Source organism: Henckelia pumila, chromosome 3 (genome assembly GCF_033568475.1).
Source record: "Henckelia pumila isolate YLH828 chromosome 3, ASM3356847v2, whole genome shotgun sequence".
Lineage (NCBI taxonomy): Eukaryota > Viridiplantae > Streptophyta > Magnoliopsida > Lamiales > Gesneriaceae > Henckelia > Henckelia pumila.
In genome coordinates, this window is record NC_133122.1 from 21,582,043 (window position 1) to 21,593,384 (window position 11,342).

The 11,342-nt window shown below is 34.1% G+C and overlaps 1 protein-coding gene across 2 annotated transcripts; it reads left to right on the forward strand.

Moving 5' to 3' along the window:
- Positions 1 to 2,997: 2,997 nt before the first annotated feature.
- On the forward strand, positions 2,998 to 7,769 carry LOC140890813 (ammonium transporter 2-like). Of its 2 annotated transcripts, XM_073298904.1 has the most exons (6): positions 2,998 to 3,474; positions 3,581 to 3,926; positions 4,716 to 5,001; positions 6,190 to 6,293; positions 7,177 to 7,626; positions 7,672 to 7,735. In XM_073298904.1, exons 1-5 carry the CDS (start codon positions 3,173 to 3,175, stop codon positions 7,606 to 7,608), a joined length of 1,470 nt encoding a protein of 489 aa, XP_073155005.1. In that variant the 5' UTR covers positions 2,998 to 3,172; the 3' UTR covers positions 7,609 to 7,626; positions 7,672 to 7,735. The 2 variants fall into 2 exon arrangements, with proteins under 2 accessions (XP_073155005.1, XP_073155004.1); XM_073298903.1 differs by having other exon boundaries at positions 7,177 to 7,769.
- The last annotated feature ends 3,573 nt before the right edge of the window (positions 7,770 to 11,342 follow it).

Sequence of the window (11,342 nt, forward strand, 5' to 3'; positions counted from 1 at the left end):
TCCATGTTTGCTCATAGCATTTTCCATATCAAACTTCACAAAAATGCAATAAAAAAAATTAAGTACAATGCAAAATATAACATGCTTTATAAGAATGCATGAAAAATATAACATGTTACATTCTAGTCCCACCAATATATTAATCATTGTTCTCGAAATCATTTGAAAAATCGGCAGCATTGAAATAAGTTGAACCACTTAAATGGTTACTGTTTTCAACAAAATTGGTCTCTTTTTCTTTCCCCTTTATTGATACTTTAAAGAGCTTACATAAGTGCTCAGGGGTACATGACCAATGTCTTGGAGTGCCACATTTATAACAAGCACTCTCATATCTTTTTGAGTGATTTTATTTTCACTCATATTTTCATGCTGCCTTTTTGGGTGGTACGTGACGTTCTTTTGAGATTAGTTATTGAAGTAACTATCTCGATTATTTTCATATCCACGGCCGTAACCACGACCGCGATCATTTTTACGTCCATGTTCATGACCACATCCATTTCCTCGACCACGACCAAAATCTTATTTATGCCTTTGATTTTGGTTTTCATTTTTCATTAAGACATTTGCTTCAGGAAATGTTGTTGATCCAGTGGGTTGGGATTGATGATTTCTTATTAACAATTCGTTGTTCTTTTCTAGTGATATTGAGCGCAACGAATTCAAACTTTGCCAAGTTTGACATGGTGGTACTAGAAAAATAACAATGCATTTTATAAGTTAATTTCCATAAATATGACAATACAAAATAATGGAAGAACGTAAATTACAAGTGCGTATACAAATAGAGAAAAAATATGTGTTGGAAAATCGCTGGTGAGTAAAAGACTCGTGAGCATGATGATCATAGTCGTTATGAAAAATATCCTTATAAATGTCATCATCTTCATCTTCGAAAAAACCGAGGATAAAATATTTTGAGAGAAAGAATGAATTTGGTGTGATTGAAAATGAGTTTGAGTGAACATATTTATAGGGCAAAAACTAGCCGTTTTGTTACCGTTTGTGACCGTTGGGGGTAAAGAAAAAATTGAGTATGTGTTGAATAAAAATTCGTGATAATCATGTAATGCATATAATGATAATCATAATTAAATAATTATGTATATCATATCACATTATTATAAGGTCAGTGTCGTAGACAGCCTTTTATATAATGTTGTGAAATTATACCAATATAGTTAGTATAAAGTCAGGTATAGTATATCATATCACATTATTATAAGATCGGTGTCGTAGACAGCCTTTTATATAATAACATGAGATTATACAAATATGGTTAGTATATAAATACACAATAATATATATCATATCACGTTATTATAAGGTCAGTGTCATAGACAACCTTTTATATAATAACATGAAATTATATATTAATATAGTTAATATATATACATAATAAATATATATCACGTTATTGTTTAAAAACCTTAGAGGCTTTTATACTTGTCGTATCCCTTACCGAGAGTGTGGGATGTCGTCTTAACATCCTCCCAGGATTTATAACAAGTTTTAAAAAAAACTTATTTTTTCATAACATGATATAATATATTAATATATACACAATAAAAATATATAAACAGTAAAATAAAAATTCTTACTTGTTGAATATTTTTGACTTCTTCTTGTATTTTGGAGCATCGGAAAATATAGAGAACCTTCGAGCGATCGTGCTGATAACGTTTTGTGAAAAAGTAAAAATTTACGGTAAAAAGTAAAAACTCAAAAACTTGTAAAAATTTACGGTAAAAAGTAAAAACTCAAAAACTCAAAATTTATCAAATTCTACACTTTATAAAATTTTTCTCTCTTCACAATTATATTTTTCTACACAAATGGAGAGACCTATTTATAGATCTCAATTGGAGATTAGTCAAAAATTAATACATCATTAATTACATCATCACACACTAATTTTCAATATTTTACAACTCAATTTTCAACTTTCAACCTTCAACATTCAACAATAAACAATAATATATATTTATATATATTTTCAACAAAATTAAACTTTTTAAAAAATAGACGAATATATATATTAATTGGTCGGTCTTTTGGGGTTAATCGTGTTTCATGGTGGGGTGGAGATTTGATAAGTTTTGTAAAGAAAAGAAACTTTTGGGCTTCTAAAATTAGGTGTATGAATGAAATGTTCGCAGCCTTGGTAGACTATGCGCTCTTTAGTTTAAATTTACCAAATGTTGAAAAGTGTCTCATGTACGTGTAACTCATCAAGTCAATTGCTAATTAATTTTGGGGATGAAAAATATACTAACATTGAAAAAACAATATTTCCGTTTCATCTTATTACTGTCAAATATACATTCATATATGTAACGGAACAAATCGTTATGAGAAACTATAATGATAAGTGTCATGTTTTTCAACTATAAAACATAAAATTATACGTCTTTTAGATACAACATTTCACTCCTTCAGCAGAGCCAACATTTTTGAATGTATATATAATTTATTTGTCGGTATAGCAAATTCATATTGAACATGAAAATAATTAGAAAAAACTGCAAATTTGGTCATGTATGTTTGTCACTTTGCGATTTTGGTCATTTCAGTTTTAGTCCTGCATGTTCCGTTTTTTGGCAATTTCGGTTCTTTTTATTCGAAAATGCTTACGTGGCACTGTACACGTCAGCTCCAGATCAGTACTGAATTGGTGTCACGTCAGCGCCACGTCGGAAAAAGGACTAAAATTGCCAAAAAAATAAAGATAGCAAACTAAAACTGAAATCTGAAAATATAAAGAACTGAAATCGTAAAGTGACAAATATATAGGAAAAAAAAACAATTTTACCAAATAATTACGAGCTACCATTCACTTTCTTTATATTCTCATGGACTGTTCCGACCAAAATCAGCCACACATTATTTTGCGCCATCTAAATTCATCCGAAGTTTCAGACCAATTTCCCCGCGGCTGATTCCAAAAACCAAAGTCTCGTTGACCATATCACTTGCAAATGGTCATTCATTCAACCCCACAACAAACACAGCGTTGCAAATTGCGGCCCACTCGAACCCAACCAAGACTTCACATTTCTTTAATGCCACCCTTTTTTATGCACCAATCCAAGAACTTAATTCTGCCAATCAAATCTCATCTTGATCGAAGCAGAGAAATAACTGTACGCATAGTTAGTTAAGATCATCGATGGCTAGTAATCTAACTCTAGCATATGAAGAACGCCTGCCGGCGGTTCCGGGTTGGCTGAACAAAGGAGACAACGCGTGGCAGCTGACGGCGGCGACGCTGGTCGGGCTCCAGTCCATGCCGGGGCTGGTCATCCTCTACGCCAGCATCGTGAAGAAGAAATGGGCTGTTAATTCAGCTTTCATGGCGCTGTATGCCTTCGCCGCTGTCTTGATCTGTTGGGTTCTTCTCTGTTATCGTCAAGCTTTTGGTGACGAGCTCTTACCCTTCTGGGGGAAAGGCGCCCCGGCTCTTGATCAAAAGTACAGTTAGATCAAAATCTTCGATTCTTTAATTAATCTTCAGTTCAAGATATCGATTTTCACCCATTTGATGATGAGATATTGTTTAATGTTTGAATTATCGCAGGTATCTGACAAGGCGAGCGGCAGTGCCGGAAAGCACGCATCTTTATTCAAATGGCACCATTGAAACGAAAATGAACGAGCCGTTCATTCCAATGGCTTCGCTTGTTTACTTTCAGTTCACTTTTGCTGCAATCACGACGATTTTGGTGGCGGGGTCGGTGTTGGGGAGGATGAATATTAAGGCGTGGATGGCTTTTGTGCCTTTGTGGCTGACTTTTTGTTACACGGTGGGTGCGTACAGCCTGTGGGGTGGTGGCTTTTTGTATCATTGGGGTGTGATTGATTATTCCGGCGGCTATGTTATTCATCTTGCTTCTGGGATTTCTGGTTTCACGGCGGCTTATTGGGTACAATTTTCTTTCTTGAAAAGCTTGTTTAGCTGCTTGCTATTCTAAGTTACTAAATTCCATTTCAAAATAAGTAGCTTTTCAACTAAAGAATGGCTAAATTTTGCCTAGATTTCATCTGAATGAGTCAATTGTTCATGGGTTCGCAATATCTTGTTTTCTGCCCTCTTGCAAAGCTTTCAAGTTCTTTTCGTTGCATTTTGATTGACAGCAGCTTCATGAATTTAAAATCCTTCGTCAAACATTTCTTTATCGATGGGAATAATATTGAAGAATATCTTAATATTTTTTTATTATAGTTTATCATTTTAACATGACTCGTGAATATGTTCCAAAAGATCATACCCTTCGTAACTCATTTGTAGAGAAGCTATATATTCATAGCTAGAACATATGCGCCACATATGATAGTTGTGAATTCCAATCAACTAAGGTTGTGTTTTGGAGAACATTTGTTAAGAAAAAACTCAGAAATATTTTCCACAAGTTCCCCCAAACGCTATTCAAGTCGCACAATCTCCTATCTGACTGGCAACATCATCCAATATTAATGTGAATTTGTGACCCCTAGCTAGTGGCATGGGGTCGATCGTCAAAAAATAAATCAAATTAAAGTACACTCATTGAATAGTATAACATGGTGAGAATTGATTGTGCATAACTACAACTGATCAAATTTTTTATTCAGTTAACTAGCTGAGTACCAAATAATACAGTCTCGATTATGTTATCATTAGTGAGTTTTTCACTAATTGTCTTTTTTTCTTTTTGTTTTCCCCCTTGAAATAGGTAGGGCCGCGGTTGAAAGTAGATAGGGATCGGTATGTACCAAACAATGTGTTGTTGATGCTTGCCGGAGCGGGGTTGCTGTGGATGGGGTGGTCCGGGTTCAACGGCGGGGCGCCGTACGCCGCAAATTTAGTATCTTCAGTGGCAGTGCTGAATACAAATATTTCAGCAGCCACTAGCCTTCTTGTTTGGACAACACTCGATGTATACTACTTTGGGAAGCCTTCGGTTATAGGCGCTGTTCAGGGGATGATTACCGGTCTAGCTTGCATTACTCCTGGTGCAGGTATATCATACATTATATTTTACTCGACAATTTATCATATGGGCATTTTTTAAGATTTATATTTATCAATTTCTCGATATTATGTCTCAAATACACGAAAGAAAAAAGAATGAGATTTAGTGCATTAATCGGGTTCATATCTCACTAGAAATTTTGAAGTTATATAATAGTTTTAAGGGTAATAAAATGTTAGCCTTTATAAGGTAATAATCACACGAGCATTTTTCTTTTCTCGCCCTAAGTTATAGGTTATATTCCATCTAGCAATTTTAGTTTTCTATGTTTTCGTTATAGTCCCCTATCTTTGTGTCTTCTAATTCCGACATAGCATTAATGCTATGTTAACGTGTTTAGTGTCATATAATTATACATTTCAGATGAAAAATGATTAAAATTGTGAAAAATCAGAAAATATATGATCAAGACTAAAATGAGATAACATAAATTATCAAAATAATTTGAAAAAAAGCACACATACATACATATTTAAGTAAAAAATACAATGTTGTCTAATAAAAAGTTGGGGTAAGTTAGATCCTATCTATACAGGCATTGCCTTGACATACATCTAATGGTTGATATTTATCAATAAATGCGGGTCCATTATTTTTTAGTGAACCCCGCATATATTGATAAATGATGACCTTAGATCGGTAGATTTCAACCTAGCATATGGGTAATACCCCAATGGTAGATCTAATGTCTCATGATTTATCACGTCAACAATATATAATTAATTACGTCTATATGTAAAAATACGAACCGTTGGATCCATGATTCAGGTATTACTCATATGCTAGGATCTCATCTACCCCTTAGATCTATCATGGGGTAGTGCCTATAAATGTAAGTTGAAATGAACCAAAAGTTGACTATATAGATGGCTTCGTCATTCAATTGATAACATTGAGGTTCTAGGTCATTAATTAATAATTGATTATAGTTAGCTAGGTAGCTGATTATTAATAAATAATATACGTAAAACTATATTTCTTACAAAGAAAATTATCAAATTAATTTTTTTTTTATCACCTTCTCTTGACCATTTAATTAATCAAGCCCTCTTTTTTAGCACAACTTTCAAAATAAAATAATTGCGGTATATGTTACTTTTGGAATTATTGAATAGTCAAGTAGAAATTAAGCTAAATTTCTTGTTACTGACTGTATAAATTATTGAAAGAACAGGAGTGGTGCAATCGTGGGCGGCTATAATTTATGGTGTGCTTTCTGGAAGCATCCCATGGTTCTCTATGATCATTCTTCACAAGAAGTCAACTTTGCTACAAAAGGTAACCATTAATCCCTCTACTTTACAATAAAGTCTTAATTTTTATATTTTATTATTACAAATTATTTTTTGAATCTTCGGTTCTCGATCTTTTCGCTTCTGCCCTAAATATTTCTAGGATATTTGAAGAAATTCATGCAAGTGGTTATTAGTTTACGTACAAGAAAATGAAATGTGTTTATTAATTTACATTTTTTGATGTAGTATATACGATCCAACGATGCATGCTTCCAACTACTAAAGATTCCTCAAAACACTTGGCCTCTGTAATAATGGATGCCAAGCTGACATTTTGGAATTTTTAAATGGAATAATATAACTGTTTTTACTTTTCTAAAATATCGATAGACAGATTTTAGAAAGATAACAAAAAATGAAAATTATATTTTTCCTCCTATATTTTTAAAGTTTTTATCGACTACATTTTTCTCTTAGAAATGTTGAACGTATATTGTTAATTTCTTTGTAAAAGTGAAAACATAGAAAATTTGTTTGAAGGTATCTGTCTCTGGAAATTAATAAAAAAAAATATCGTATTCCCTTTTTCTATTTTTATATATCTTGAAGGCCATTTATTATTTTTAATTAAAATCCTAATCAATTCGATCCATTTTAGATTTATTTTTTTTCTAGAAAAAAATGTCATACGTAGTTCGATCAGACACTAATGCTAAAATTGGGAAACTTGGTTTTAAAATTTTATATTTTTATTAAAATTCAATAATTGTAAGATGAAAAACCAAAATCTTTTCTCTTTGCAGATAGCTAGGATATGGATTATCATGCTTGTTTACCAAAATTATAATTGCTAGGTTGCAAAATCAAATGATATTAAAAAATATATATATGTGTTTACATAATTATCATGTCCCATAATGTTACAGGTGGATGATACATTAGCTGTGTTCTACACACATGCGGTGGCCGGAATTTTGGGTGGGGGGTTAACCGGACTCCTGGCGGAACCCACCCTCTGCAGCATGCTGCTGCCGGTCAAAAACACCAAGGGTGCTTTTTACGGTGGCGGAATACTGTTCGTCAAGCAAATAGTTGCAGCTCTGTTTATAATTGGCTGGAATTTCACTGCCACAACAATCATCCTTCTATTAATCAAGATATTTATACCGCTTAGAATGCCGGACGAGGAGCTCGTGATCGGAGACGACGCGGTGCATGGCGAGGAAGCGTACGCCCTGTGGGGCGACGGGGAGAAATACGAACCGGCTAAACACGGGTGGCATAACCCGGCTCATGCGATGGAAATGGGCGCAGGTGGGCATTTGAATGGTGCTAGAGGAGTGACCATAAATGTATAAATTAACTTGGAAGCTAAGGTACGTAGAAGATGAAGAAAAAGAAAGGATAATGTGTGAAACTAGTGGGTATATATATATCATTTGTTGATTGAGTTTTGAGATTTTTGTAACAATATCATATTAATTAGTAGTGTTACACAGCATGATAATCCATAGTGATTGCTCTTACCGTCTCATATCGAAAATACAAAAAATTCGATCAACAAATTAATATGATAATCCATGTGATGGATTATCATATTAATTTGTTGATCGAATTTTTTGTATTTTCGATATGAGACGGTAAGAGCAATCACTATTCGATTGTAATTTTCACTCTTCGGAGACACCAGACAGTGAAAGTAATCACCATGTCTATTGAGAATTTGAGAGTTGACGGTGACTTGGACGGAGATTCAATTAATCACTCACGGGATCATCAACCCTTCTTGTACGTTTATCAAGCATGTGCTCAGAAGTGGTAATGACGTCGGTTTCAACAAAAAAAAAAAAAAAGAAGTGGTAATGCGTGGCTCATTATTTAGCCTCTTATTTCGTTATTTTATTGTGTAAATATTCCTTTATAGCCTATTAACTTTGCAACATCGGAGTTCAATACGTAATAATATATTTATGTTAGCTTTAAAGTAATACACATATTGATGTTTAGCTTTTAAAAAAATTATATTATCTACAATCCGCATCTACATCAAATAAAATCTAGGTCAAAGTAAAAATTACATTCTAAATTTTGCAAGTTCACGGTAAGGTGGATGCTAGTACCCACATGCCAGATCCAATGATCCATTTTTCAATGCAAGTGAAATATTCGCGCGAACATTTCACTTGCATTGAATCTATGAAAGGGTCGTGTCCTGATTTAATATTTAATCATCAAACATTTAGGATTAATTAATGTAAACAACGAAAACGAGTTAAAAATATGTGTTTTGGGCCTACAGAAAATTCGGCATGACCTATTCGTAAATAGGACATCCCAAAAACATATACAACACAACTAACATAATATACTCGAAAATAGAGTCACATCACCAATTTACAAACATATAGCCGCACTGACCAGGACTAATCACATGCAGAGCCGGCAAGGCTCAATCACACAAACAACAATCCAAAATAAATTAAAAACTATCAATACAGATACACAGGGCATGTCTCCGAAAAATATAAAACTCGCTAATATGATATATATACATATATCTCGCAACTCGACTCCACGCTCAACTCACTGGGTATCACTAGATGACGCTCCACCAGATGCGTCAAATCCCCCTGGATAACCTGCTATGAAATCACAAACAACCACAGCATAAAAGAAACAGAGGTTGGACCCTGATGAACTAGAAAAATTACGACAAATATAACTTACATGAATAAAATCAAGTAAAATGCAATGAAATGCAATGCAATGCGTGACAGGTATCAATGGAATAAAGGATACCAAATGGAGTCCAAATAATCGTATCACAATAATCTCAGTGTTCACCCGTGTCAGGAACGCAGCAGACCTCGAATCATCACTGCTCAACCACGCACGTAGCATCGAGGGCGACGGGAGCTACCCGGCCTGCCTCATGCTGTCATCAGGAGCCCGAGGGCGACAGAAGCGACCCGGCCTGCCTCGTGCCCACATCTGGAGTGTGCTAAATCCTATATCACTAGCTCCAGAGATGACTCAATACATCTCAAGAGATCAATATAAATAGCAGTCAAAGGAGTCAAGGCTCAACGTGCTATGAAAAATTATCAACGTGCTTATTTGACCAATATCCCTTAATATTTTTCAATAAAAATGTATTTGAAAATATATTTTATTTTAGTAAAAGAAAATATAGATTATTCTCAATTCGGCACATTAACAATAAATGTAAATGAGTGAATGCAATCATATAATCCACATAAGCACATAAAACACGTTATCACTCATTACAAAATACTTAATATCATTACATGTCATTACAGACGTCGTAATATAAACAGCTCATATGTACCTCAACCAACACTTAATTTACCACAGAAATATCTCAAGTATTTTTCAAATAGTCCAATCCTGTGAAAAACCATTTGTTTCAAATTAATTCATATTCCTTTGTACAAATCTGAGAATTATCGGAATAATTCTAAAAATCAACTAATATTTCCAAATATTCATATTTCATATTAAATCATCATATCAATGTCCAAACAGTGAATAAACGACTCCTGAATGTCGAAATACCCAAATTAGAACAATATGAAAAAATTCCATTTGATACCTCGAATCCACGAAAATGTTGTTTCTACATCCAAAACACAAGAATTATCAATTACTTGAATCAAAATCGAACCGAAACTCGCATAACTTGAATTAAAAATCTGCTCACACTTATACAGCTTCTGACAATCAAGCTAAACTAATGATTCGAGCTCCCGACGTCCCAAGAACTCAAGTACAAGTAACGGCGGTGGTTCGGTGCGACGGATGGCCGCGAACAGCGGTGACTGGCCGGAGGTAGGTTTCAGGTGATGCGATAAAACCTTACGAAATTGGTATCACTACCTAGCTATCTCTCGTCGAGAGGATTCCGAATCTATATTTACTTTTGAAATCCGACCAAAAACGAAGAAGATACGAGCATTTAAAGTGACGGAAAAATTTTTGAAAAGAAAAGAATAAGGATCGGGAAACCATAGAAGATGACGATGATGAATAACGAGGAGAGAGGTTATATATATCATATAGCTATTAGATATATATTGGTTTAAATGTGTGTCCTATTTTATTAATTCGGGGTTGGATCTTGATCCGTTTTGAGTTATTTCAACTCTTGTGTGCTCTATAAATAAAATATGCATTTTAATATCGTCTATAAACCGATATTTATTAATACATATTTTAACACACAAATAATTTATTTGGCTTAATTATTTTAATTTTGCACTTTAAAATAATTAACACTAGATCTTGCCAAATTAATTCACAAATTAATATCGGGTCCTTACATTTCTCCCCCTCTAAAAAGAAAATTTCGTCCTCGAAATTAACACACATCAAACTTATATACAAAGGGATCAAACATCTACCAGTGATAGTACATAGGAAAATCAGAGTACATGGCATAATTCATAACATTGTCAAACAAATGAGGTCATTCTTGACGCATTCTAGACTCTAATTACCATGTAGCTTCTTCTCTCCCATGTCTACTCCATTCGACCATAACCAAAGGAATCGTCTTGTTCCTAAGTTGCTTTTCTTTACGATCAAAAATCTGCACTGGATATTCAATATAGCTAAGGGAACTATCCAATTCCACATCATCAGCCCTCAAAATATGAGAAGGATCTGGTTCATACTTTCGCAGCATATATACATGAAATATATCATGTATCGCAGACAAACTCTGCGGCAAGTTCAAACGATATGCCAAAATACCAATCTTCTCAATAATCTCGTACGGACCGATATAACGAGGAGCTAATTTCCCTTTACGCCCAAATCTCATAGTACCACGAAATGGTGATACATTCAAGAAAACAAAATCTCCAACCTGAAATTCTAAATGTCTACGTCTGTTATTAGCATAGCTGGCTTGACGATCCTGGGCTGATTTCATCCTTTTCCTGATCATTTTAACCTTTTCTTTCATCTCTTGGATAAATTCTGGTCCTGACAACTGGCGTTCTCCTATTTTTTTCCAACATATCGGAGATCTACATTTTCTGTCATACAAGGCTTCAAATGATGTCATCCC

Coding starts and splice junctions, on each gene's coding strand:
- LOC140890813 (XM_073298903.1), top strand. CDS start 3,173: ATGGCTAGTAATCTAACTCTAGCATATGAAGAACGCCTGCCGGCGGTT. Junction 3,927..4,715: donor GTTTCACGGCGGCTTATTGG/GTACAATTTTCT, acceptor CCCTTGAAATAG/GTAGGGCCGCGGTTGAAAGT. Junction 5,002..6,189: donor TTGCATTACTCCTGGTGCAG/GTATATCATACA, acceptor TTGAAAGAACAG/GAGTGGTGCAATCGTGGGCG.